General features: G+C 52.7%; 10 protein-coding genes across 10 annotated transcripts; 4 read left to right on the top strand and 6 right to left on the bottom strand.

The window, feature by feature from the left end:
- Positions 1 to 144: 144 nt before the first annotated feature.
- DL89DRAFT_265560 (AB-hydrolase YheT) lies at positions 145 to 1,527 on the bottom strand. The gene is given in 4 exon segments (XM_040886723.1): positions 145 to 680; positions 718 to 1,219; positions 1,239 to 1,403; positions 1,438 to 1,527. The coding sequence occupies 4 exon segments, from the start codon at positions 1,506 to 1,508 to the stop codon at positions 276 to 278; spliced, it is 1,143 nt and encodes a 380-aa protein (XP_040745273.1). The 5' UTR covers positions 1,509 to 1,527; the 3' UTR covers positions 145 to 275.
- Positions 1,528 to 2,142: 615 nt separating this feature from the next.
- DL89DRAFT_282043 (cytochrome P450) lies at positions 2,143 to 5,706 on the top strand (the record flags this gene model as incomplete). The annotated part of the gene is made up of 3 exons (XM_040889664.1): positions 2,143 to 2,622; positions 2,645 to 3,089; positions 3,175 to 5,706. 3 exons carry the CDS (start codon positions 2,143 to 2,145, stop codon positions 5,703 to 5,705), a joined length of 3,456 nt encoding a protein of 1,151 aa, XP_040745272.1.
- A 178-nt stretch (positions 5,707 to 5,884) lies between these two features.
- On the bottom strand, positions 5,885 to 7,589 carry DL89DRAFT_244322 (general substrate transporter; the record flags this gene model as incomplete). The annotated part of the gene is made up of 1 exon (XM_040885060.1): positions 5,885 to 7,589. Exon 1 carries the CDS (start codon positions 7,406 to 7,408, stop codon positions 5,885 to 5,887), a length of 1,524 nt encoding a protein of 507 aa, XP_040745271.1. The 5' UTR covers positions 7,409 to 7,589.
- A 451-nt stretch (positions 7,590 to 8,040) lies between these two features.
- DL89DRAFT_265559 (uncharacterized protein) lies at positions 8,041 to 8,373 on the top strand. The gene has a single exon (XM_040886722.1). The coding sequence runs from the start codon at positions 8,136 to 8,138 to the stop codon at positions 8,289 to 8,291; it is 156 nt and encodes a 51-aa protein (XP_040745270.1). The 5' UTR covers positions 8,041 to 8,135; the 3' UTR covers positions 8,292 to 8,373.
- Positions 8,374 to 13,050: 4,677 nt separating this feature from the next.
- On the top strand, positions 13,051 to 14,566 carry DL89DRAFT_265558 (uncharacterized protein; the record flags this gene model as incomplete). The annotated part of the gene is made up of 2 exons (XM_040886721.1): positions 13,051 to 13,993; positions 14,076 to 14,566. The coding sequence occupies 2 exons, from the start codon at positions 13,051 to 13,053 to the stop codon at positions 14,477 to 14,479; spliced, it is 1,347 nt and encodes a 448-aa protein (XP_040745269.1). The 3' UTR covers positions 14,480 to 14,566.
- On the bottom strand, positions 14,526 to 15,757 carry DL89DRAFT_265557 (mRNA capping enzyme alpha subunit). The gene has a single exon (XM_040886720.1). It carries the CDS (start codon positions 15,704 to 15,706, stop codon positions 14,600 to 14,602), a length of 1,107 nt encoding a protein of 368 aa, XP_040745268.1. The 5' UTR covers positions 15,707 to 15,757; the 3' UTR covers positions 14,526 to 14,599.
- Positions 15,758 to 15,924: 167 nt separating this feature from the next.
- DL89DRAFT_265556 (uncharacterized protein) lies at positions 15,925 to 17,851 on the top strand. The gene is made up of 2 exons (XM_040886719.1): positions 15,925 to 16,864; positions 16,971 to 17,851. The coding sequence occupies exons 1-2, from the start codon at positions 15,957 to 15,959 to the stop codon at positions 17,683 to 17,685; spliced, it is 1,623 nt and encodes a 540-aa protein (XP_040745267.1). The 5' UTR covers positions 15,925 to 15,956; the 3' UTR covers positions 17,686 to 17,851.
- Positions 17,852 to 18,118: 267 nt separating this feature from the next.
- DL89DRAFT_265555 (uncharacterized protein) lies at positions 18,119 to 19,802 on the bottom strand. Its single transcript, XM_040886718.1, has 2 exons — positions 19,011 to 19,802; positions 18,119 to 18,967 (listed from the first exon to the last, which is right to left on the bottom strand). Exons 1-2 carry the CDS (start codon positions 19,519 to 19,521, stop codon positions 18,369 to 18,371), a joined length of 1,110 nt encoding a protein of 369 aa, XP_040745266.1. The 5' UTR covers positions 19,522 to 19,802; the 3' UTR covers positions 18,119 to 18,368.
- A 1,899-nt stretch (positions 19,803 to 21,701) lies between these two features.
- Positions 21,702 to 22,019, bottom strand: DL89DRAFT_265554 (uncharacterized protein; the record flags this gene model as incomplete). Its single annotated transcript, XM_040886717.1, has 1 exon — positions 21,702 to 22,019. A coding segment is annotated over exon 1 (166 nt), but the record flags the coding sequence as incomplete, so codon positions are not given.
- A 2,412-nt stretch (positions 22,020 to 24,431) lies between these two features.
- Positions 24,432 to 24,767, bottom strand: DL89DRAFT_255565 (uncharacterized protein; the record flags this gene model as incomplete). Its single annotated transcript, XM_040885367.1, has 1 exon — positions 24,432 to 24,767. One exon carries the CDS (start codon positions 24,765 to 24,767, stop codon positions 24,432 to 24,434), a length of 336 nt encoding a protein of 111 aa, XP_040745264.1.
- Between the last annotated feature and the right edge of the window lie 654 nt (positions 24,768 to 25,421).

Here is a 25,421-nt window from a genome sequence, read left to right as displayed (position 1 = left end):
CTGGACTAGATGTGGGCGTGCTCGACGGCTGCGGGTGCTCGGTGATGGTGTCAATAGTCATGGATATCTCTAGAGAGCCAAAATCAAAACTGTGCAAAGGCTGGAGAAGAAGAGGTGACATCTGCTAGACCATGACGGGCATTGCTTATGTAGTCGTTGGCGATGGTTGGGAGAGCCTGCAAAATCAAGCAGGTCACGTTTGATTTGACAACCTGGATGACTGCCAAGACATCGCTCAGGGCTTTCTGCTGCGAAGCGTGCATGTCTATTCGTAATCACAAGACACCGCTTTTCCTGCCGGCTACTGCACCAAGGGCAACAAACTCCGCAACCGTGTCCAGATACCAGATCCGAGGCTGCCACCCTGTCAAGAACCCGAGGTGGCCGCCATGCTCTGTCAGCGCCAGGACTGTGTTGGGGTTTGCCTTGAACTTGTCGAATGGAATGCCTTGAACCGGCGTGATCTGGTCATCCAGACTGTTGATGGAGAGGTACGGAACGCCGATGCGGTCTATGTAGTTGGCACTGCAGGCTGCATTATAGTACTCGTCGCTGGTTTTGAACCCAGCGTCCTTGAGGATGAATATGCGCTCGACGTCGGCCATGGACTGGCAGTTCCTGATGGTGTCTGCATCGAATCCTTGATCGCCTGACAGAATGACGTCCTTGTTTCTCTCAAACTGGCGAAGCAGCGCCCGGCGGATGAGTGGCTTGAACAGGTAGGTATTGAGAATAGGTTTTTGCGTTGAACATGCGTCTGACCACCGTCAGATCGAACGGGCAGCTGATGGCGATGGCGGCAGTGAGCTTGCATGTGTCGCCCTCCTCGCCAAGATACTTTGTGAGCAGGCTGGCACCCAGTGAGAAGCCAACTCCAAAGACCGGCGCTTCTGGGAACCGCTCGCAGATCGAATTCACAACCTCACGATAGTCGCTGGTATTCACTGCGTCGTTCTGTCGCCGGTTAGTGAGCAGGGTGCGCGCGCACCCACGGAAGTTCATGCACACAAACCGACAAGGCGTGGCTCTGTCACAGGCGACGCGCTTTGCAACACAGCGAACATGGTATTCTTTGGAGCCACCTGCAATGCCCGTCATGGCGACAACAATCGGTGTTGATCTGCCACCGAATGAATCTGGCCCCGGGTACCAGTCCAGTGACACGGTGCCGCCATCGCTCAACACAAAGAGCTCGCGATTGTACTTGATGTTGCTGAACCTGTCACGCCGACGCGCACAGAGAATGGCTGTACAAGGACTGCATCATGCACGTGTAGAGAAACGGCGTTGGAACCATGCGCGCTAGACGCTTGTCCACTAGTGATGGGCAATATGTGTTGAGCAGCTGCCGCATCGAGCCTGCCCTGCTGCCAACGGATTTGGCATATCCATATTCGACTGCACTATTTTCAGCCATAATCAGCCTAATTGACCCACCTTTCGGCGAATCGGTTGGCAAAGTAGACTGCAACCACGGCAACGGCAACCAGAATTAGAAAGTGCAGCATGGGAGGTGCGCGTCAACTTCGGAGACGAGGTGCTGGGAGAGACAAAAATGGCAGCGCATTTCCAGGCGAATTCCGTCTACAAAACTCCGGAAGAGCGATGCAATTTGCATACTTTGAGAAGAGCTAACCGGGCCTTAAAGCCATGGCAGTATCAGGCCATTTCAATTTCGTTTGCCGCGCATTACTCCGAACTGTGGATAGCACAGACATATGTGTTAGCGCGGAGCCGTCGCAGTAAATCTCTACTGTGTGTGCCTGAGACTCAACGCTAGCAGCAAGCTGGAGTTTGGAGATATTTTCCTTTTTTAAAAATTGCCCATTTCAGTCACAGGGTCGATCACAGACAGATGGTTGGTCAATGAAGAGTATTAGCCAAGCTTCGACGGAACGGGCAGGTTTCCTGTTGACCTCACACGGTGATCCTATTCCACGGAGTTCAGCCTCGCTGTGCGCACATGTGAGAGCACGGCCAGCGTCGGCGGTAGCGCGGTTGAATCTCTCTATAAGGCGCCCATCGCGGCCGCTTAGCCAGCAGTGGGTCTGCCACCTAGCCTTGCTTTCTTTCACATACACTTCCTATCGGTGTAATTTCCAAACAATCCGGAATCGCATATGACAACAGCCGAATATCCAGATGCAGCTGTGGACAGTGGCGCAATGGTGTGCCCGGCCATGCATGGACAGGGCCGAAGAAGTAACGGCATTTGTGGTTGTCGTCGAGCAGGGCAAGTCGGTTGAGGAAGGCGTCATCGTATCGTTCGGCAGCAATTCGTCAATGAAGCAGCTGCGCCAGTCTGTTGCTGCAAAGCTCAAGATTGCCGACGCCGATGGAATCACGCTTCTCAGCAGCCAGGAGGGCAGCGAGGTCACCGATGTGCGCCAGCTCCTTGATCTGAAGGCCACCTATGTGCAGACCGCATCTGTGCGTCGCGCAATCCCCTACATAAAGGGCTACCCGGTGGTTGGGATCGTGCCCATGATTATCCGTGACACGCGCGAATGCCTATCTGCGCTGTTCGGCGACCATGACACGATCCAGTTCTATGTCTTCTCTACACACGTGGTGGCCACCCGCGATCCGGCCGGTGGTCAGCTTTGCGATCAACGACAGCGAGTATTTCTACAAGAAGGTCCAGTTCCCGTTCTCCGAGGTTCGCCAGGTAGGCGGCACCGGCTTGTTTACCAGTTCGTCGACTGATCCCCAGTGGCAGCTGGCACACCGACTGCTTATGCCCGCGTTCTCGGTCAGCGCAATGAAGATTTACAACGAGGAGATGGTGCAGGTTGCGCTCGACACCAACAATCTCGTGTCGCAGTATGCAGCCAACGAGCCTATTGACGTCATGACGCTTGCAACCAACATTACCTTCCAGACCATCGGAATGGTCGGTTTCGGCTACGATTTCAAGTTGCTGGAGAGCAAGGATGCACCTATGAGCCCATTCCTGATCGGCATGAACTACTGTCTGGGCCAGGTCAAGACGCGCATAACTCGCACGGCATACTGGAAGCACCTGCCGCTTGCCTCCAACTACCGCTTCGACGCTGAGATGCAGGGCATGAAGGGACACAGTGCGCCAGGTGATTGAGGAGCGCCGAAAGTCGCTGGATGCGACCAACATGAAAAAGGACCTGCTCGGCTTTATGCTCAATGCCCGCGCCCCAGATGAGAATGGCAACCTGGTTGGTCTCAGCGACGACAACATCTACGATCAAGTCATCACACTCGGCATCGCTGGAAGCGAAACATCGGCCAACACGCTCGGCTGGTGCCTGTATTTGCTCGACAAGCACCCGAAAGTCCAGGACGCGGTGCTGCAGGAGATTGTTGACCTTGGGATCAAGCCCGGTGTTCGTCCCGAGGCAAAGCAGCTGAACAGGCTAAAGTACCTGACGCAGGTAATCAAGGAGACTCTGCGTCTTTTCCCTCCTGTCAACAACATCGACAAGTACTGCGAGCAGGACTGTGTCCTTCCGGGCGGGCACCTAATCGAGGCTGGGACCATCATTCGGCTGCACGCGTGGAGTATCCACAGAAACCACCGGATATATCGCGATGCAGACAAGTTCGATCCGGACCGTTTCAACGAACAGAATATCAAGGACATCCCGTCTGGTGCTTGGATCCCGTTCTCGTCGGGCCAGCGGGCCTGCATTGGCCAGTCGCTTGCGCTGATGGAGCTTCGTGCTGTGCTGGCCATAATGCTGTGCAAGTACAAATTCAGCACCGTTGGCAACAAGACCATCGATTACGACCCCAGTGCTATCACTACTCGTCCGCTGGACCTGTTCATGACTGTCGCCCAGCGCACCGAGTACCCCGAACCCCGCACCGACACGTCGGCTGAGCTAGCAGTCGGTCTTGATGCTTCGTCGCTGGACGTTGGCAAGCTTTCAGCTGCTGCAATCGCGGGTGGTGATTTGCCCAATGTCACTGTCGCGTTCGGATCCAACATGGGTGCCAGCGAGGATTACGCAGTGCAGATGACTGAGCAGCTGCAAAAGATGGGCTTCCCTCAGGTGACATTGACGACTCTGGACGATTGGGATGTTGCCGCCGCTGCACCGTCGGGTGATGCCAAGCGCCCGCTTGTTATCGTCATTACCAGCACATACAACGGTGTGCCACCAGACAATGCCGGCCAGTTTGCCAAGTTCCTTGAGACAGAGACTCGCACTGACGTTCTGGATGGCGTCGACTACCTGGTGTTTGGCACGGGAAACTCGATGTGGCGCACGTTCCAAAAGTTCCCCCGCTATGTCTTTGCGCGTCTCGGCGAGCTGGGTGCCACATCTCTGGGCGAGTTCCAGTTTGGCGACTCCAACGAGGATCTTGAGGAGGACTACATGCAGTGGTCATTGCGTACATGTGCTATGCTTGCTGCCAAGTACGGGTCCAGCAGCGAGGGCTATGCCGAAGCAGTTGCTGTGCCCAGGTCGCTGCCGTTCAATATTACCTTGGTTGACAGCACTGCCGCGGCTCCGTTCAGAATCGCTTCAGAAAATGCCACTATCAAAGCCAACCAGGAGCTGCAGGATGTCGGCAAGAGCGGCCGTAGCACTCGCCACATCGAGATTGTGCTGGACCAGTCCTCGGGCATTCAGTACCAGACCGGCGACCATCTCAACGTGTACCCAGTCAACAAGCCCGGTGTGGTGCGTGAGGTCTCAGCAATCCTGGATGTGGACCTGGCATCAGTTGTTGAGCTGGAGCAGACATCGGATTCCTCGCGGTTCAGTCGCTCAGCTGCCGCTGCCATGCAAGGGGCATCGTGCTCGGTGTCTGACGCACTTCAGTACGTGTGTGACTGGAAGGAGGCGCCCTCGCGTGAGCTGGTTGTTGCGCTGGGTGAGGTTGCTGGCGACGATGCTGCATACCATGTCCTGCGCAAGGCCGCTGACGACGTCAACACGCTGGGCAAGCAGTCGCCTGGCTGGAGCGGGTTCGTTTCGCAGACTCGCACAGTGCTGGATGTGCTTCGCCGCTATGCCCCCCTTGTGCGACAGGTTCCGTTCGGGTCGATTCTGCACTTTGTGTCAGCCATGACTCCTCGTCGCTACTCGATCGCCAGCTGCCAGCCCGTAGTTGGAAACGAAGTACATCTTTCGGTTGCAATCGTCGATGACATCGTCAATGGTCGCTTGTATGGCGGCCTGGCAACTGAGTACCTTGCATTGCTGGAGCCCGGTTCCCGTGTTTCGGTTTCTCATCGTCCTGCCCAAGCAGCTTTCCACCTGCCATCCCCACCGGGTGTCCCAGTCCTGTTCGTCGGTGCCGGCACTGGAGTCGCGCCGTTCCGCGGCTTCCTGCAGGAGATGAAGCAAGCAGGTACTGGCGATGCCACACTGTACTTTGGCTGCCGCAGCCCAGAGTACGATTACCTCTACAAGGACGAGCTCGAGCAATATGTGCAGAGCGGCACACTGGCCAAGCTACAGCCTGCGTTTTCGCGTGTTGGTAGTGAGCGCAAGTATGTGCAGCACCACATTTGTGCCGATGGTGCCAAGATCTGGGATCTGCTGGACAGTCAGAAGGCGCATGTTTACGTGTGCGGCTCTGCAAGCAAGCTAGCCAAGGACGTTGTCAACACCATGCTTGACGTATTCCAGACCCATGGCCACCTCTCGTCCGACGATGCGAGCAAGTATCTTGCTGACCTGGTCGCAGCTGGTCGGTACGTGGAGGACGTTTGGTAAAAACTTGTCTTCAATACCCTGGTCTGCGGCGTCTGCCATTTCAGTATTTTCTATCCAACATATCTGCTACAACACCCGCATGTGCGTTTGCAGACGGAGCAAAATGTGGCCGCTTACGGAGCGCAAGTCCGCTGGGATATGTAGAAATTCTCCTTTTATGCTATAGAACGGCTATGATATTACGCGAATTCGCTAGACTTGGCAACCACTTGGGTAACCTTGTCTTCAGACAGCACATCGTATGCACGAGTGCGTTTGCCCAGCACAATGTGGAAACCGGTCGAGTGCTCGGCAACAACATCCTCTACCCTGCGGCCCTTGGTCTCGGGCAGGAAAAGCAAGCAGAAGAAAAACGCGGCAATGTTGAAGCCCATGAAGAACACGAATGTGTAGTCGCCCAAGCCATCCTGCATTGGCGGGAAAAACACTCCAATGGCGAAGGTAAAGGCGTAGTTGACTGCACCACCAATAGCCGCCATGGCTGTCATCGCGTAGGCCGGAGTCATCTCAGATGCCGCCGCCCACGGCAGCGGGCCAACACCAAAGTTGAAGAAGATGTTGAACAAGAACACCATGGTGATGACAAGAGCGTCGACGCCCTTGATAGAGCCGATGGATATCAGCAGGCAGAACAAGGCCATTGAGCCATGTGACACCAGCATCAAACTGCGGCGGCCGAAGCGAGCGCCAAGAAGCATGCCGACAAAGGTGAAGACGGTAGCGACGATCGAGATGACGCAGGTCAGGATCTGTGCTGTAGTCGGAATGTCTGCAGGATTATCCTTGGTAGTGCGGTTGAAGATTTGCGTCGAGTAGAAGATGACTGCGTTAATGCCGGACATTTGCTGGAACATCATGATCATGCAGACAACAATGAATTGGTGGCGCAGGTTGTCTGGCGTGCGGCCAAGCACAAGGTCAAGCACATTGGCCTTGGGCACCTCTTCCGCCTGGGCCTTGGTCTGGGCGTCAAAGTCGAGCATCTCCTGGAGCTCCAGCTCGATGTCGGCGCCTCTGCGCAGCCGGGCCAGGGCATGCCGGGCCTCCTCGACACGGCCCTGGGCCACCAGCCATTTGGGCGACTCAACACAGACCGGGAACAGTAGCGTGGTCACAACTCCAATAACACCGGTAATTGCAAACAGAATGCGCCACAGTGGGGGTCTGGAAAGCCCGAGCGAGATTGTCTGCGACAGCAGAATTCCAACGTTGGTGGCCAGCTGGAGAGTTCCGCCAAGAATGTTGCGCGCTCTAGGCGTGGTGATTTCGCCGACATATACCGACAGAGCGCCGTTGCAGAAACCAGCGGCGAATCCGACGAAAATGCGGCCAATGATGAATTGGGCCAGTGTCGTCGTCAGCGACAGCAGCAGCGCTCCGCCCAACGCCAGCAAAGGCCCCCAGGTCAGAACAAACTTTCGGCCGTACTTGTCAGAAATGGGATTGCCAGCAACCGTGCCGACAAGCGCGCCTAGCGCGAAACAGCCCACGGCCACGCCCCACACGGTGCCGCCGGTTGGGATGCACGAGGGGAAGGGCCCGTCATAGTGTTTTTCGCCAGTGACGCAGTTGGCAATGACATCACCAGGAATGTTGATAACCCCAATGTTCCAGCCAAAGTTCACGCTGCCCAGCGCGGCCATCATTGCGCAGAAACACTGGTACCTTGTGACCCCGAGTGTACGCGAGTCGGTCGTCATCATGCTGTGTAAAGAGGAAATAAAATGAGTCGAGATGAAGGAGAAAAGTCAGGATGTGTTGCAACAGGAAGGTGAAAGAGATGGGAGCAGCGCGTCAAATATGAGCTCGGTTGCGAAACTTTCAGCATTGCCTAAAACCAGGGGGCGAGCGTGGACCATCTGCCGCGTCTTCGGCAGTAGCTGCGTCATTGTCCGGATGATATAGAGATAGAGGGTGCAGGTGTCAGATAGCGGGCCAGCCGAGCCTACTGCCGCACCAAGGCATGCGAATAATGCCCGATTGTGCTCACCTGTCTTCATTCCCAGATGGTCAGCAGCGCCAGCAGCAATTGCGGTGGCGGACGCCATATCCATTGTCTGTGGCTGCGCCTGACAAGTACGCAGTGGCTATGGGGCCAGATGCAGGCCAGGAGTTTTGAGAAACCAGCTTGCTGCTATTTCCGCATGGTGGTTTTCGCGCAACAGCACATCCGGGCCACAAAATGTGCCCGGTAGTTTCACTCTCATTTCACGAAATGTATGCTTTTGTGGGGAGACAGAGATGGGGATGGATCATACATGCAACATGTCTTTGCATCATAGAGCCATAAAATGGCAGTACCAGGTGCCCTACTCATCTCGCGACCGATACCACCCCGCAAAATAGCGGGATGGCGCCAGATCGTCAGCGTCACCCTCCACATGTCTCCCCACACCTACATGGAGTAGTGCAGGGTATCCTGGGTAGAACATGGGGAAGTGCGGCGCACATCTGGCACTTGTTAGTGTCTACCTCACAGCCTTGGCAGGCGCGACACTTAAACCATTTAGCACGTCCTTCTTTTTGGACAAAAAGAAACCTGTTGTTTGTTCGGCATCTGCTTTTCACGATCATCATCGGCATTGATACTCATCATCCCTGGATAATCAGCTACAACATCTTCACATTAAATACTCATAGCCATCTATCTGAGCCCAATACTTGCAGCTACAAGGGAAGGCTAGTTTTATAGTGCTTCATCGTTGCATAAACTTTACTACTACTACTATTATTGAACTTCTTTGGATCAGGTGCAGTTCCAGACTTCATGGGATTGTTTGATAAAAAGAAGGACGCAGCAGGCGACCCGGCTGGCGTAGGCAGCATGGTTGGTAGTGGAGCCTACGACGCAGCAGGCTGGGGCAGCCACTATGATGAAAACGATGGCAGCCGTGGCATGCAGGCAGAGCAAGGCGATCCGCGTTACCGGAGCAATCCATCGACAAGCCAGGCCAGCCCATCGCGGGTGACAGTCAGCCGCGCGCTTGGCGACAACGACACCGACGACGACATCGTCCTGGGTGCTCACCGCATGAGGCAAGCCAATGCTTCACGTGCACACACTGGCCCGCCCAGCATTGCACAAATGTCCATTGCAGCTGGCAGCGAGCATGCAATGGGCGATGCAATGACACCCGAAAAGGTGGCAATGTCAGTGGCAGCGTGTTTTGCCAATGCCGTGCCATACTACCGCCTGTCGTCGTCGATCCTGGTCGCGTGCCCGTCGGAGCAGGCCATGTCTGGCGAGCTGTTCTCTGAAGAAGCAAGCCTAGTCTACAACGAGGCCTGCTACCAGGGACTGAACTTTGCAGCGCGGGATTCGCTTGAGCCGCACGTGTTTGAGCTGGTCTCCGATGCCTACGCGCACATGCGCCGGCTGACGCAGGACCAGCTGTTCATCCTCAGTGGCGCTAGCGGCAGCGGCAAGTCCGAGTCGGCCAAGTTCATCAACGACCAACTCTGCATCCTGGCGTCGCATGCGGGTCGGCACAACACGCGCGCGCAGCACCAGCTCAGCCATGTGACAGCCGTCGTCGAGGCATTCTCGAACGCTTTGACGCTCGAATCGCGCAACTCGACCCGAGTCGGGCTGTGGCAGGAGATCCAGTTCAACGAGCGCGGCCGGATTTCGGGCAACAAGGTGGTTGCGTTTGGACTGGACAGATGGCGAGTCAGCACGCGTCTGGCAGGCGAGCGCAACTTCAACATCTTTTACTACCTGCTGCACGGAGCAACGTCGGCTGAGCGCCAGAAGTGGCAGTTTCGCCACAGCGGTGATGAGTCGTGGTTTACGTATCTGAGCTGCGAGCGTGCGTCGAAGAAGCTGGTTGCCCAGCACGTGATCAAGGCTGCGCCGCCGCCGCCCACGCACTATGCGACAATGATGGACCAGCTGCGCATGTCGCTGCGTGCCTGCGGCATCACGCCGCGCATGCAGAACTGCATCTTCCAGGTGCTTGCTGCTATCATGCACCTGGGCAATGCCGAGTTTGCCGACGCTGGCGACAAGTCGGAGGAGGCGGCCACTGTCAAGAACATGGAAGAGATCGACTTTGCTGCGCAGTTCCTGGGCATCTCCACTGGTGCTCTGAGCGCAGCACTGACGTACAAGACTACCCTGGTCAACAACGACCTCTGCACTGTCTTCCTGAACAGCCTGGGAGCGCGCAACCAGCGCGATGCGCTGGCCCGCACGCTGTACCACCTGGTGTACTACTGGCTCATCGATGCGGTGAATCAGCACCTGAGCGACCCCGATGCCGTCAACCACATTGCTGTGCTGCAGATGTATGGGTTCTCGGGTCTAGCGCTGACCAAGCCAGGCGCAGCCAGCGGCACCAAAGCAGCCAATGCAGGCTCGTTTGAGCAGTTTGCATTTAACATGGCCAACGAGCGCCTGCAGGGCTACGTGCTGCGTGAGGTGCTTGGTGACGACTGCGGCATTTCGCAGGAGCTGCACGATGACTCGGTGGGGCAGCTGTCGGTGCCTTGGGTGCACCGCCTGGACTGCATGCGTATGCTGTGCGGCGAGTACACTGGGCGCCGCGGGGGCATAGTCGGCGCGATTGAGGAGCATGCTGCTGACGACGAGTTCTCCCACGACGACATCCAGCTGATCAACAACCTCAACCGCAACCACGGCCGCAGCGCCTGCTACGTCCCGGGCCCGCCGCCCAACAAGAGGGAGAAGAGCCCCCCGCTGTTTGGCATCCGCCACTTCATGGGCACAATGTCGTACAGTGTCGACGGGTTCTGCAAGCACAACATGGACCTGGAAGTCAGCCCCGACTTTTACACGCTGTTCAAGGAGGCGAGCCACAGCAAGTTCGCCCACAAGCTGTTTGGCATCACACAGATTGCGCTCGACTTCCACCCCGAGGAGGAGTCGACCATCGTCGGCACCTTCCTGTCGACGCGTCCTGCCTCGTACCCGTCGGTGCGCAAGCCGTCGCAGCTAGGCTCGTCGCTCAGCGACCCGGTCGAGCTGGAGCCCCTGGACAACGCCGATCCTGCCAACACCTTTATTGGCGAGATCAGCAGTGCGCTCGAGGACATCTTTGCTGCTGCCGACTACTGCAAGGCTTGGCATGTTCTGCACGTGCGCGCCGAGGACCCAGCCAGCATTACCAGCCAGCCGGGCGTAATTGACCATAGCTTTATCCAGCGACAGGTCAAGGCCATGGCAATCGTCGAGATGGCGCAGCGCCGCGGCCCCAGCGAGTTCAGCGTCTCGTTCACGTTTGAGCGCTTCATCGACAAGTACAGCCCGATCATCAATATTGCTGTGTCTGACCCGGCAGCAGTGGTAACTGCGGCGACGCTGGTCCCGCAGGTGGCCAGTGCCCGCGAGTGGGTCAGCGGCGTGCACTATGTGACGGGCCACCAGAAGATCTTTATGACCGAGCGTGTCTGGCGCAGCATCGACATGGAGCTGCGCGCGTACGAGAAGCAGCGCCATGAGGCTAGGCGCCGCGGTGGGATCATTGCCGACTCGGAGATGTTTGAATCGCTCGACGGCCAGCTGCCGCCGCCGCACATCCCCTTCGATGATGCTGCCAGCTCGATCTTTGGCAGTGAGGGTGGGGCCGAGAGCCGCGGCTTCGTGCCTGAGCGCGACCTCTATGCCGACGACGATGGCAACGAGAGCGACGACATGATGAGTGCTGGGTATGGTGGCGATGAGAAGGGGGACTGGGATACCAACACCGAGTTTGGCGAGCACTGCGACCGCGATGGCAACGGCAACGGAGACAGCGAGAACCGCGGCGTCAAGGGCGAGCGCGAGGGCCTGGTCGAGGAAATCGACACGTCCAACTCGCGTCGCTGCTGGTCGCGGACGACCAACTGCCTGACATTCATGATCCCTAACTGGCTGATGAACTGCTGTGGCATGAAGCGCGAGGACATCCGCATGGCGTGGCGAGAGAAAGTGGCCATCTGCTTGATCATCTTCTTCATGTGGTGCTTTGTGCTGTTCTTCATCATCGGGCTTGGGTGGCTGATGTGTCCGAAGCAGTTCGTGTACAACCTCGATGAGGTCGGCGACCACACCGAGCGCGATGACGCCTACGTTGCCCTGCGCGGCAAGGTGTATGACATTACCAACTTCCTCAACCAGGAGCATGGCAAGAGTCGTGGTGGTGCTAGCCCCGAAGACATGCTCATGTATGCTGGCCAGGATGTCAACGCGTCGTTCCCGCTGGCGCTGCGCATTGCCTGCCCCGGGCTGATCACCCAGCGGGAGGACCCGAACTGGCTCATGTACCTAAAGTCCGACCCCGAGACCGAGACGCAGTATCCGTTTGTGCACAAGGCCGGGTCGCTGGCCAACTCCAAAATGATGATGCGGCAGGACTTCTACTTCCGCCACGTGCTGCCCAAGATGAAGCTGTTCCAGATGGGGGATGTCGTATGGGAGCTAAAGTACATCAAGAGCATGCACCACAAGGGCGGCGCGTACTGGCGGGTGATCAACGGCGAGGTCTTCAACCTCAACTCGTACTTCATGACGCGCGACTCGCCCGAGAACGTGGACATCAAGAAATGGCGGTTCCTGCACCGCCTGGTCGAGTCGATCTTTGAGGACGCGGGTGCCCGCGACACCGACATCACAAAGTACTGGAGGATGCTGCCGCTGACCAAGCAGGTGCGTGCTGCAAACTACCATTGCCTGAAGAACCTGTTCTACGTCGGCAAGGTCGACTCGCGCCACAGCTTCCGCTGCCTGTTCCCCAACTTCTTGCTGCTGGCCGCCGCCTGTCTGCTCATGGTGGTGATCGGCATCAAGTTCCTGGCATCGCTGCAGCTGTCGTCGCGTCGCAGGCCGCAAAAGCACGACAAGTTTGTCATTTGCCAGGTCCCCTGCTACACTGAGGGCGAGACATCGCTACGCCGCACCATCGACTCGCTGGCAACCCTTGGCTACGACGACAAGCACCGGCTCCTCTTCATCATCTGCGACGGCAACATTGTGGGCTCTGGTAACGACCGCCCCACGCCGCGTATTGTGCTCGATATCCTGGGCGTCGATCCCAAGCTCGACCCGCCTTCGCGCTCGTTCCGCTCGATTGGCGAGGGCGGCCAGCAGCACAACATGGCCAAGGTGTATTCGGGGCTGTACGAGTACGAGGGCCACGTTGTGCCGTACCTGGTTGTTGCCAAGATCGGAAAGCCGACAGAAAAGTCCCGCCCTGGCAACCGAGGCAAGCGTGACTCGCAGATGCTGCTGCTGCATTTCCTGAACCGCCTGCACTTTGAGGCCCCCATGTCGCCACTTGACCTCGAGATCTACCACCAGATGAAAAATGTCATTGGCGTCCACCCGTCCCTGTACGAGTATGTGCTCATGGTCGACGCCGATACCGAGGTGTACCCAGACTCGCTGACTCGGCTGGTTGCCTGCATGGTGCACGACGCCAAGGTCATCGGCATCTGTGGCGAGACGCAGCTGACAAACGAGGACTTTTCGTGGACAACCATGATCCAGGTCTACGAGTACTTCATTTCGCACCACATGGCCAAGGCGTTCGAGTCGCTATTTGGCTCGGTCACCTGCCTTCCTGGCTGCTTCTGCATGTACCGTCTGCGCACGCAGCGGGGATCCCCGCTTATCATCTCCAAGAACGTCATCGACGACTACGCCGAAAACCACGTCGACACGCTGCACAAAAAGAACCTGCTGTCGCTTGGCGAGGATCGGTACCTGACCACCCTGATGATGAAGTACTTCCCGCAGTACAAGATGACGTTCACCGCCGATGCAAAGTGCAAGACCACAGCCCCAGACACGTGGTCGGTGCTTCTTTCGCAGCGCCGTCGCTGGATTAACTCGACAGTGCACAACCTGGTTGAGCTCGTGTTCCTGCCTGAAATGTGCGGCTTCTGCTGCTTCTCGATGCGGTTTGTCGTGTTCATCGATCTGTTTGGTACGCTGACCATGCCCTGCACGCTGTTCTACCTTGCGTATCTGATCTACGTCGGCGTGTCGAAGATCAGCGACATCGGCTACATCTCGCTTGTCCTCATTGGCGCCATCTACGGCCTGCAGGCCGTCATCTTCATCTTGAAGCGTCAGTGGCAGCACATTGGCTGGATGATCATCTATCTGTTTGCCTACCCGCTGTGGTCGTTCTTCATCCCAGTCTACGCCTTCTGGCACATGGACGACTTTTCCTGGGGCAACACACGCATTGTCGTTGGCGAGGACGGAAAGCGCCAGATCTTTGTCAAGGACGAAGAGCCATTTGACCCAAGCGAGATACCGATGAAAACCTGGGCCGAATATGAGAGTGAGATATTTGAGCGCCAGCGCCAGATGCAGGATCTCGAGGCAGTTTGCACAGGCTATCGACGAGTTCGGAATGGGCGGAGTGAGACCCGTCAGCCGCTTCACCCAAGTCACCGGGCTGGGCGGACAGACGGCGATGGACAAGGCGCAGTCGGTGATGGGCCAGAGCTTTGAGAACCAGACCATTCAGATGCAGATGCCTCGACTTGGCACGCCCGTGCAGTACTCGTACTACAGTAGCAGTATGCCCTCGCCACAGCAGGCCGCAACATCCAACCACAATCTGCTGCAGATGTCGGGCTCGCAGATGCCGTCTGACGAAGCCATTGCTGCCACCATCTCCAACATCCTCGACAACTCGGACCTGTCTACCATCACTATGAAGCAGGTGCGCGACGAGCTGTCGCGGATCTTTGGCGTTGACCTGTCGTCACGCCGCGAATTCATCCAGTCGACAATCCAGTCCATGATCCAGAGCCGGGTGTAGATGCTGGGTGGGCGCGCGTTTTTCACTTGCACACATTTTCCTTTCATACATTAAACACTCTTCATTGCTCATAATCCACATATCGCCGATAAAAATTGGATTGGGTTCTGCCAAGTTGCTTTACAGTGGAGCGTTGTTTCGCTTCATCCATTCAGTGCGAATGCGCGGCATTTCTGCCAGCAGCTCATCGAGCTCCATACTGTCGTTGATGCTGGCGATGATCTTGTCGACTACAGATATATGGTTGCCGTGTGGCTTGTCGTTGCGGAACCGCATAAACTTCCACACGTGAGGCGGGCAGTAGTCGGGCGTGTAGCTGACTTCAACGACCGATCCGTTGAAAGAGGAGATGCGGCTAAATGTCCGATCCCAATCTTCTGGCCGCATCGCCATCTTTGCGAATGGATGGTAGTCGTTGCCCCCATGCCACGCGAGCAGCTCAATCTCTGGCGGACTTGTCGTTGACGACGCAATTACCCGCACCCTGAAGTCTATCGAGTTTTCGCCCGCTGGCTTCCACTTCATGATTTTGTTGCACGTCCCGGGCGTGTATGGCGCTACGCGCGATGTGAATATCAATCCATCCGACTCGTGCTTGAGTTTTGGTATGACCTCCCTCTGTATCGTTTGCACCGCAAAGCTGTTTTCGAATCGCTTGAACTCGGCCATGAACGGCTGCCCTCTGCAGTATGTCGGGCAGGTACGGCACATTTCCTGGTACGGGGCTATAACATGTCTGTTTAGGTAGTCAAGGCGCCTGTCAAGCGGGTGGTTCATGATGTTCTTTCCGTTGATCACCAGCGCGTCAAACCCGAGCAGCTTCATGACCCGCCGCCCGTCTGCCTCAACATCAACCACCAGCTCCGCGTCAATAAGTGTGTTATGATGGTATTTCTCATATGGGGTCTTCTGGTATGGCGCTGGGAAGGCCACATTGCGAACATAAAAGTACTCGTTCTTGCGAGTCGCAAAGAACGTCTGTGGCATGTCTTTGTCAAACAGCATCAGCACCAAGACCCGCACGCCGTCCGACTTTTCGCATACTAGGTAGTCCGATGTCATGAGCTCTGCCATAGCCTGTGTCTTCGTGAAGCTCACCGGCTGTGACCCCGGGAACGTGAATTTGCCTGTGTTCGCGATGTCGCCAACGCGTCTCCGCAATGACTTTGTTTCCTCAAATGGGACGCGGACGCCGGGAATGTCAGGAATAGGGACATGGGCACTCATTTAAAATTTGGAGTACGAAGGTTCCGAGGTGAAAAGAAAAGCAGGAAAGAGAGAGGCAATGTCGGTATGCACGCACGGTTCGGCGCTTGTCAAGCAGATCAAGCACGGTACGGCTGGGCAGTGTTGAAATCAGATAATCACCGGATCGGATCAGCATCGCCAATTTCCATGTCGTTAGGCTAGCGTGTGCTTAGCTCACCCCTTGCTGCTCTCCCAACATTTGCAATTACACACGAACCAATTCCACATAATGCTACAAATGAATGACGCCATATTCAGGCCGTCTGCGCCCTATCAGCCAGTCGACAATATTCCCAACGAGCCTTTCTCGCCCGACGACACAGCTCGGATCCAAATAGCACTCAGCAAAAAGCTGGGTCCTGAGCACATCAGCTCACGTCGTGGAATGGGAAGCACGCGCCTGGCATACATCGAAGGTTGGCGGATCATCAGCATCGCCAACGAGGTTTTCGGGTTCAACGGCTGGAGGTCGAACCTGTTCAACATGGTCGTGGACTTTGTCGATGTAGACCCAAAGACAAACAACGTCTCTATCGGCCTCAGCTGCATGGTGCGTGTTACTCTGCGCGACGGCACCTACCGGGAGGACTGTGGATATGGAATCATCGAAAACTGCAGGTCGAAGGCACAGGCTTTCGAAAAGGTCAGAAAGGAGGCTGTCACGGATGCGCTGAAGCGTGCGATGCGCCAGTTTGGAAACGTTCTGGGCAACTGTATATACGATAAAGAGTTCTTGCGGCATGTTTCCAGCGAGCCCAAGCAGCCGCGGACGACCATGTCTGGTAGTACACTGTTCCGGAATTGCGATCTGGATGGCAGGTTGGTCGCAGCAGGCCCTGGTGCCGTAGCAACACCTACAAGCAACCAGCAGGTATCTCCAGTACCCGTCCTCACCACGACGCCTGCACAGCCTCCACTTGCAGGCCACACACAAGCCACACCTGCCCACGAGGTCCGTCGTATGAATCCAGCGCCTGAGGTAGTACCTATGCCTGGCATATCTGCTCAAGCAGCCAACAGTGTGGCGGGTGCATCTATAGGCACAAGATACACAGCTCCGCCCAAGAGCGAACAACAGCATGCTAGCACATGTGCAAAAGCCACCACAAAGCATCCCAAGCAACAACGCATTGCCAGGTAAGTACCGTTGTTTTGCAGTGAATTCTTGGATCGCAGCCACCGCTGATTGCCTTGATTTTTCCTTTCCACTGAAAATTTTTCGTCTCTTTGTAGCCGCTGCCAGCGCAGAAAACAACAACATTGAAGCCGACTTGGACGACATTCTTTCTGGGATTGATGGTCTGACAGACGACGATCTGCTTGACGTAGGCGAGCCAGGAGCTAACCGCCGAGCGAGCACAGCTAGCGCAGCATCGTCTTCTACTGAAGCATCGCTTGAACAGAGCCAGCTAGAAACTCCACAGACACGTGCGCAGTTACCCAAGGGTGGTTGTGGTGATGCTGTTGACCTTGACACCGTGAATGGAATTCTGTCTGACATTGACTGGTCGGATATCGGACAGGCCGATTTGTTTGCCGACTTGGAATCCAACCGCCCTGTCGTTCCTGAAAGCCCGGTATTCCCCTATACCGATGAGCCGCCGCTCTATGATTCTGCCGACCCGCAGCAGATGCCAGAAAGCTCCACACAAGGGCCATGTACCAGGTATAGTGGCGGTGCACAGTCATCACTAGCCGCAGGCAGTATGACGCGTGGCGGCAACCTTACTACTAGTAGCACAAGTAGGCCCCAAAGGCCATCTGTGCCACCGCCAAATGCGGTACGCAATGTAACACATGCTGCAAGGCATCGGGACTCGGATCGTACGTTATCAAGCAATGCTCATCATCAATCATCTACGTCAAGCGAAAGAACTATATCAGCTCAGACACACGACCAACGGAGTAATGATTCCACTGAAGGCAATGGGCGGTCAAACTCTGACTTTTGGGTCTGACATTGACTGTACTTAATCAGGAGGCTCGTTCAGCATCAAATCGACGGTGTAGCACTTCTTGGTTAGGGCACAGCTATTGTCTATAAGATATATCTCCTTGCCCTTTCCCTCTTTAATTCTGTTTTGTTGTTCGTTCGGAACATTCCAAATATCAAAAATATTAAACATCTAACTACTCTCTACCTAACAATATATTTTAAGATTATATATTGATAATGGTACTAGAGATGTACTGAATAGAATAATAAAGTCACCTAGAATATCCTGAAATTATTCCTATATGAATATATTTGTAGTTTGCTGATAGGCTTTTATAATTTATTAAATTCATTTAGCTATATAATATAAAGTTGATACTAATAATGTCATCCTGAACGAACGTCTCGTGACGTTCTGGAAACATTAGTCGAACAGCAGTGACTGCTGGTTGGGAACCTTTCTGTATTAAAGACCGAAATTAAGATAGAAATTTAAAATGAAATTTTAGATGAAATCATAAATGAAACGTGGAGGGTGAGCTTCTGAGTATCATCCGACACGTATAAAAAAGGGGAGCTAGTACCTCTATGGATGAGCTCCTTACCGGAAAATTTTTCGGAAGAGAGGGAGAGGAGGGAGGGCAGCAGTCACTGCTGTTCGACTAATGTTTCCAGAACGTCACGAGACGTTCGTTCAGGATGACATTAGTCATCACAGCAGTGACTGCTGGTATGTGGAGAAGGTGCTCGCAGAGCAAGTGTCGTCAGGTTGGTCTGTGAGCGGCGGTTAATGCGGTAGTGGGTATCAAAGACCCCTGCCGCAGACCAAAAACCTTGTGTCAGTACTTCGTCAAGAGAGGCTCCATGTTTAGAGGCAGCGTCTGAGCCAAGGGACCTCCCTGAGATTCGGCGAGAGGAAGTGATAAGGGACATAATGGCCTGTATATGTTTGGAGATGCGTTGAGTGCCAATACCATGGAAGGGGCGTCGTTGATCACGGATAAGTGGTGTGAATTTGAGATGAGGGGCCGTCGGGTGAGTTGCTGGGGCTGCTGGATATATATCGAGTATATTGGCTTTGTAAGCCGTTAAGCAGTCCACAGGGCAAATGAGAGGGTCTGGATGCCTATGGATGTGGACTGGCCATTCGATTTGGCGACCTCTGCGTAGTTCCTTAGGAGCAACAATTATTAGGTAAGCATGATCTGCGTGTATGGCTAATCGGGAAGCATCAATTCTGGCAATGTCTGATGGGCGCATAAAGCCAGTGACAGCGAGGAGCCAGCACAATTTGCGTGTAAGGTCTGGTATAGAGAGAGTTGCAGATGGGCCAAGTGAGCAGGAAACTAGTAAGGATAGGGGAGATATCTGGTGCAGATTTGTCGAATGAGAGTAGTGCAGAGTGATCAATAGCAGTGAAGAATGCTGAGAATGCCCCAGAGTGGGTGAGTCGTGAGGGGTCATCTTGCATATCAAGAAGTGCGGATCTGTAGTTAAGGATAGTGCTCGGCTCCCAGTGTAGGTGGACCCGTCCTTCTGCAAGGAAATTAACGATGTCGGCTGCTGCTGCTTTTGTAGCCTGAATGGATCGTTCCTCACACCAGGTACTGAACCGGTCCTGGATAGAAGAATAGGCTCGGGTTCGGGCTGTTTGTGCTGCTGGGTGGAGTGCAATTGAGATAGCATCACTGCTTAGTCCAGCTTCTGCTAGTTGCTGGCGCTGACGCAGCAGGCGATGAGGGACCACTGGGGGTTGCGGCCTAGTGGATGTTGTTGTGTTGTGCTGGTTGGGCAAATGTGGTCGGGGGGAATGTGCAGTAGTTGGCCCTGTTGGAGCTGTAGAAGTATCGGGAACCATGGAGCGGATGGCCAATAGGGGACAAGAAGAACAACGTTGTGTAGGTGTTCGCGTTGAATCTTCTGTAGGATGGCTAGGATCATATGCCATGGTGGGATGCAGAGGAGATGCTGGCCGTGTGGCCACTGGTGATATAGCGGTTGGGTGATTTGTAGCTGTGGGAGGTCGAGCTGTGGTGCATACGGAATTTGCACTGCTGGCGCCCATTGCTGGCAGATCCTGTGGAATGTGTGTGGGTGTAGGTACCACGTAGTCTTGCTGCTCTGTGCGTGGGATGGTGCATCGGCTGGGTTCATTGCTGATGGGATATGCACAACCTGTAGTGATGTTGCTGACTGGAGGCATCGGTGCCAGATTGACTCTGCTAGGTGTGAAAGCTGAGGGGAGAATGTGCCACCTTGGTTGTTCATATAGGCACGGGCTGTACTGTTGTCACAGTGTACTAGGATATGCTTCCCTTGGCATTCCTGTAGTGTTGCTGCATAGCTGAGGACCTGCAATTCCTTGTAGTTGATGTGTCGCAACCTGTCGTGCTGTTGCCATTTTCCTTGGATAGTGCGTTCTGGTGTAACGATGCCCCAGCCATCTGAAGAGGCGTCTGTGAAAATCTCCATAGATGGGCGTGGAGGCAGAAAACACTGGCCGTTCCAGAGGAGTAGGCGTTGCTGCCACCATTGCAGTTCGTGGAGGGCATCTGGTGGTAGGGGAATAGTTGTATCCCAGGAGTGGTGGCCTAGGGCTGCATTCTTGGTGCGAAGGAGTGCCCGAGTGAAGAGTCGTGAGGGTAGAATAGCGGGCATAGTTGCGCAGGCTTTGCCGATAAATGACGCTAGCTGGCGAGGTGTGGCATGTCCTATATTGATGAGCTTCTGTGCACTGCGGCGCAGGTCGCGGCGTTTGGCTGAGGGTAGATGTATAGACATTGTCCGTGAGCGGATCATAAAGCCCAGGTGCTCGATTACTTGTCGTGGGTGCATTGTGGATTTGTCTGGGTTGATAAGGAATCCCAAGTCTTGCAATGTGCGGAGAACTCTGTCGGTGTGTTGCTGGGCCTGCTGTTTGGTTTTGGCCATGATCAGGAGGTCGTCCATATATGCTGTTACTCGAATTCCCTTGCTGCGCAGATGGCGTAGTGCGGCGGCCATGACCTTGGTGAAAATAAGCGGTGAAAGAGATAGACCAAAAGGAAGGCATTGAAACTCGTAGTGAGTGCCTTCCCAGGCAAAGCGTAGTAAATGGCGGGAGTCTGCAGCCACGGGCACATGCAGAAAGGCATCGGAGAGGTCGATACTTGTCATCCAATCCTTCCATTGCATCATGCCAAATATCGTCTTGATGCCCTCCATCTTGAAGTGACGGGGAGTAATATGATTGTTGAGGAGTCTCAAATCAAGGACTGGGCGGCGCTTGCCATTCTTTTTGGCGACGGTGAAGAGAGGGGAGTAGAAACCAGGTGTTGATGGGTCGACTTTGCAAATGGCAGTCTTGTCTAATAGAGAGGCGACTTCGGTGGTGATCAGTGCTCTGTCGCTGTCTGAATATATACGCGGTGGGGGGCAGTTGGGTTGGATAGGCTTGGAGAGGGGGATATGGAAACCAGAATATAGAATAGATCGAATAAAAGCTGGCGGCGATATTCTTTGCCAGGAGCTGGTAAAATGTCAGAGGCATCCACCAATATTTAGTGTTGGGTTGGATGGCGTGGGGCTCTTTGGTTGCGCTGTTGGCCATTGGTATTGCTGGTACTGTGATTGCTCCAGTTGCGCTGAGGTTCTGCTGGTTGTCGGCTGTGTATAGGAGGGGGTGGGGTACCCACGTTTCCCTGGTTCTGGAAGCGGGTTTTGTGTCTGCGGGTTGCCATAGGGCATGCCAGTTTTCGAGCCACTTCTTTCTGGTGGAGAATATCCTCGATGACATCTGCCATGCCCTTAGCTGGGTCAATGTTGCGTGGTGGGGGCAAACCATGAGCCACATATATGCGCCTAATGCGCTGGGCTGTGACAAATGATGCTGCATCTGCCGCCAACAAATAGAGGTTGTTGGCAAGGCGTGCGAAGTCACTGAGGGGAAAACCATCTGGTCGATGTGAGGCACGTAGTAGGGCATCATCCAGGATACGAAAGATCCCTGAGATAAGAAACTGGATTTCTGTAAGGGCTTTATCTGTGGCCTGGTCACGTATAGCTGGCCAGTGGATGCGAAATTCTGGAGTTTCGAAGGAGCGGTCTCGGTTTCTTGCTGTGGCAGCTAGCAGGTGACGGCGATCTTGGTCTTCTAGTAATGATGCGTAGACAGGGAGGGTAGCTGCAGGGACTGAAGATAGCGTGTCTTCGTCAAAGGAGAAATCAGAGCTAAGCGGTGATAGTGTAGCGCCAGGAGTTACGCCCATAGCGGCTAGGGCGTGTTCAAGTTGTTGAATGCGGATTTGGATGTCAGACATTGTGAAAGTTAATTAGAGATAATAGGGTGGCCTTTAATGAAAATTTGGCGATTTTTGCCGAAAAATTGAAAGGTAAGGAGCTCATCCATAGAGGTACTAGCTCCCCTTTTTTATACATGTTGGATGATACTCAGAAGCTCACCCTCCACGTTTCATTTATGATTTCATCTAAAATTTCATTTTAAATTTCTATCTTAATTTCGGTCTTTAATACAGAAAGGTTCCCAACCAGCAGTCACTGCTGTGATGACTAATCTCAGTAGAAGCATATTAATTGTGTATCAACTGAAATTTTTCAGGATGCCGAAGGGGGTTTCGTAGAAGCACCATATTTGGCATCTTTGTTTGTTTGTTAATCTAGTTGCTAGAATCTTTTTGGCCATTGCTAAACATTCTGTTTTTTAAAATATTTATCTACTGTTAGTAATTGATTTCTTATTTGTTAATTGGTTATTCTGTTAACAGATATTTAGTTTCTTTAAACTTTTATATTTATGAATGGCCTCCAGTCTAGTTAGCTTAATATATAGACCTATATAGTAGTTGTGCTATAGCCTACTTACTAATAGCATATCCTTTTCAAATAGTATCTATTATTAGGCCACTCTAATTTTCAGCTATAGTTATGAGACCCAATATTATACTGATTGCCTCAGCTCTTACCTTATACTAACCAAATCCTATGCACATACATATCTGCTTCCTATAATCTGATTTTATAAAAGGAGATGATTATTGGGTATGCTATCCTCCTTGCTAGAGCCATAGTATCCTAGAGATCTACCAAATATCATAGTGCTACTCTATAGTTAATACCTAAATCAAAACAATTGCCTTAACTATAGAACTAAAGACTGTAAATCAATTATAGGTTTTCTACTAGAGGCAGGCTTCCTAGTTGAGAGGTACTTAATATTCTGTGATAATACAGCAATAGTAGCAGATCTATAGGATGGCAAAACTACTTATTACAGCAAGTGCTATATTTGTGGCATTATCTTAGCTAGTCAAATATTTGATGATAAGCTTATCAATATCATCATATTCTGACTAATCATCAAACTGCCAACTTCTTTACCAAAAGGCTCCCATTATAAAGTTTGAATACTGTAGGAGAGATATTAGAATTAAAATGATTTTGTCAAATGGGGGTACATTAGTAAATTTAATCAATTCTCCTTCTCTTTTATATATTCTTTTATTCTCAAATTGGTCTAGTTACTGGTCAGCTTGCTCTTTCCTTTTTTTTTTTTTCACTAACACCCTATTTCTCTTTAAGACTGCCTTAGTATGTCCTTTCCAAATATATTCTCTTTTCTATAGGCAATACAGCCTAACCCAATTTAATAGTTCATATCCTCAAACATACTCACCAATGCAACATACTGGTTTAGGCCATTCAATAGTGTCATACCATGCTTACCAAGCTCAGTCTAGTCACTGGCAGTCAGAGTCTGCAGATTGGGTTTCAGCATACAGACATACAGTGATTCCTCATAGGGCTGCTAATTATAAAGCTTACCAAACAGGATGCTCTCATAGATGGTGGTATTGCACAGCTATGCCTCCTATTGAATAGCTGATCCTGATCCCTAGATCTATGCCACAGTGCTTATACAGGAGTATATTAGCTCTACTATATAGTTCAGTACACACCAGTGCCTCTGCTGCTCTCCTCAGTTTCTTTATAGTCACTAATTATATGCTATGTTAAGTTACTAGTATCACAACATGTGTAATATAGGCAATATTGTGAATCACCATCTACTCACACAGCAACTTGATAATGTGTTGATAATCCTAATTCGAAGTGGTGCTCTGGTCAGCACTGACAGTTGGCAGCTAAATTGATCAGCTAATCAATCACATCTTGCCAATAAGCACTGAGAGCAACGATGAGCTGCTACTGCCCAGCAAGCTAGCAATGACCAATATCCTGTTAGTAGGGAAGTGAATATCAATGTCTTTGAGCCTGAATGCAACCTTTTCTGGCTGCTCCTTCTGGTTCTTCCTACTGGCTGTTCAACGAAGCATCTGAATGGGTCGAAGTGTCATCTAATGGTGTATTCTTGTCGACCTTCACATTATACTCCAAATTAATCGAGTTGTCCTTCCCCTTTATGACCCAGACCAGTCTGGCCTAGACAAATCCCAGAATATCACCACTGCCATCTACTTGACAGATCCACACTTCGAGGTCCTAGGCCAGAGATATCGCAAGGTATGAATCGATATGTTTCAGTAACACATAACCCAAAATGACCCAGCTCAAATAGTCGGGGAAATGCTCTAATGATATTTGCAAGAGCTGAAACACCGAGATCATTGTGAATGCAATCTCAGCATTGATCTAATGTCCAAATATGTTGGTATATGATGCAATTGTCAGTGCTATGATGATCATCAGCGATAGTGTGGTGATGATGGATGCATAGGCCCTCCTGAGAAACCATCTCCACATTGAACCCAGCTACTTTTCATGGTACATATCGATCTTTTTGTGGAACTGAAACTCTAAGCCATAGTTTTCTGCATCCTTACTTCCTTGCAAAAGCCCTGTTATCACTTCCACATGCTTGTCACTCAGCTCTGAAGTTTTCTCCTCTAGATCCAATAGGTAGCTGAATAGTTTCCTTGTCAGTGGGTAGTAGGGAATCACAATCAAGAATCCGATGAGCAATAACCATTCCAGCAGCTTGAACATGTAAATAGCACCAATGGCTGCTGATAGAGGCAGCTTGTATAGTTCATCCAGGTAGGTGATAACTTTGGTGACACAGTTGAGAGTTGTAGTGAGCTGGTTCATTATTGTTCCATTTGTCACTTCCTATGCCGACTACTATCCATTGTCGCTGATATCCTCATCACCATCGCCAATGGTGCCCCCAAGTGATCCCTTTGAATGATGATTCAAGGTCTTGGTAGACAGCTCGCCAACCAAGAGACCCTTCATACGGAAATCAATATGCCAGCTGATCCACTCCAGCTGGTCAATACGCTGCATATTTAGGAGTGTGAAGACGAACAGCCTGAATGCATCTAGATATGCACTATGGATTGTTTTTGCTGGAGTGCCACCCACGGTAGTGTTTGGTAGATTTTATCTGTCCACGGACTTTCTACTATCTTTCGTTTGTGAAGTCGATTACCTTGCTGCAGGTCAATTCCTCTCTCTGCTTTGCGCCATTCTTTTCAGCCATATATCTTTCATAAATCATCTAAGCCTCGCTTTTTCATCAAATAAACTCGAGTTCCACTCTCACTTTTCGTTTATGTGCACAATAGGCCTTTTCCATTTCTTTACTTTCACTTAGCTTATACCACGTTAAGTTTACCTGTATTCCAACAATTCCACGTTTCATATTTTATAACTTCACGTTTATCGTCTCAATTGGTTTTGCTATTGCACCATACTCCTATTATGAGCGCTTGGTAAGAATCACACGACAGTCACGCTTTG

This window comes from Linderina pennispora (genome assembly GCF_002104995.1).
Source record: "Linderina pennispora strain ATCC 12442 chromosome Unknown DL89scaffold_3, whole genome shotgun sequence".
In the NCBI taxonomy this organism is placed as follows: Eukaryota; Fungi; Kickxellomycota; class Kickxellomycetes; order Kickxellales; family Kickxellaceae; genus Linderina; species Linderina pennispora.
The sequence above is the reverse complement of the archived record's forward strand: the minus strand, read 5'-3'. Positions and strand labels throughout refer to the sequence as shown.

Bases quoted from the DNA above. Each gene is read 5' to 3' on its own strand.
- DL89DRAFT_265555 (XM_040886718.1), bottom strand. From the start codon at position 19,521: ATGGTTCCCGATACTTCTACAGCTCCAACAGGGCCAACTACTGCACAT. The intron at 18,968-19,010 runs GTTTCCTGCTCA...TCTCTATACCAG, and splicing joins TATCTCCCCTATCCTTACTA to ACCTTACACGCAAATTGTGC.
- DL89DRAFT_265557 (XM_040886720.1), bottom strand. From the start codon at position 15,706: ATGAGTGCCCATGTCCCTATTCCTGACATTCCCGGCGTCCGCGTCCCA.
- DL89DRAFT_265556 (XM_040886719.1), top strand. From the start codon at position 15,957: ATGCTACAAATGAATGACGCCATATTCAGGCCGTCTGCGCCCTATCAG. The intron at 16,865-16,970 runs GTAAGTACCGTT...AGCCGCTGCCAG, and splicing joins AAGCAACAACGCATTGCCAG to CGCAGAAAACAACAACATTG.
- DL89DRAFT_265559 (XM_040886722.1), top strand. From the start codon at position 8,136: ATGGGGAAGTGCGGCGCACATCTGGCACTTGTTAGTGTCTACCTCACA.
- DL89DRAFT_265560 (XM_040886723.1), bottom strand. From the start codon at position 1,508: ATGCTGCACTTTCTAATTCTGGTTGCCGTTGCCGTGGTTGCAGTCTAC. The intron at 1,404-1,437 runs GTGGGTCAATTA...GGCTGAAAATAG, and splicing joins GCCAACCGATTCGCCGAAAG to TGCAGTCGAATATGGATATG. The intron at 681-717 runs GTTCAAGCCACT...CTGCTTCGCCAG, and splicing joins CCTATTCTCAATACCTACCT to TTTGAGAGAAACAAGGACGT.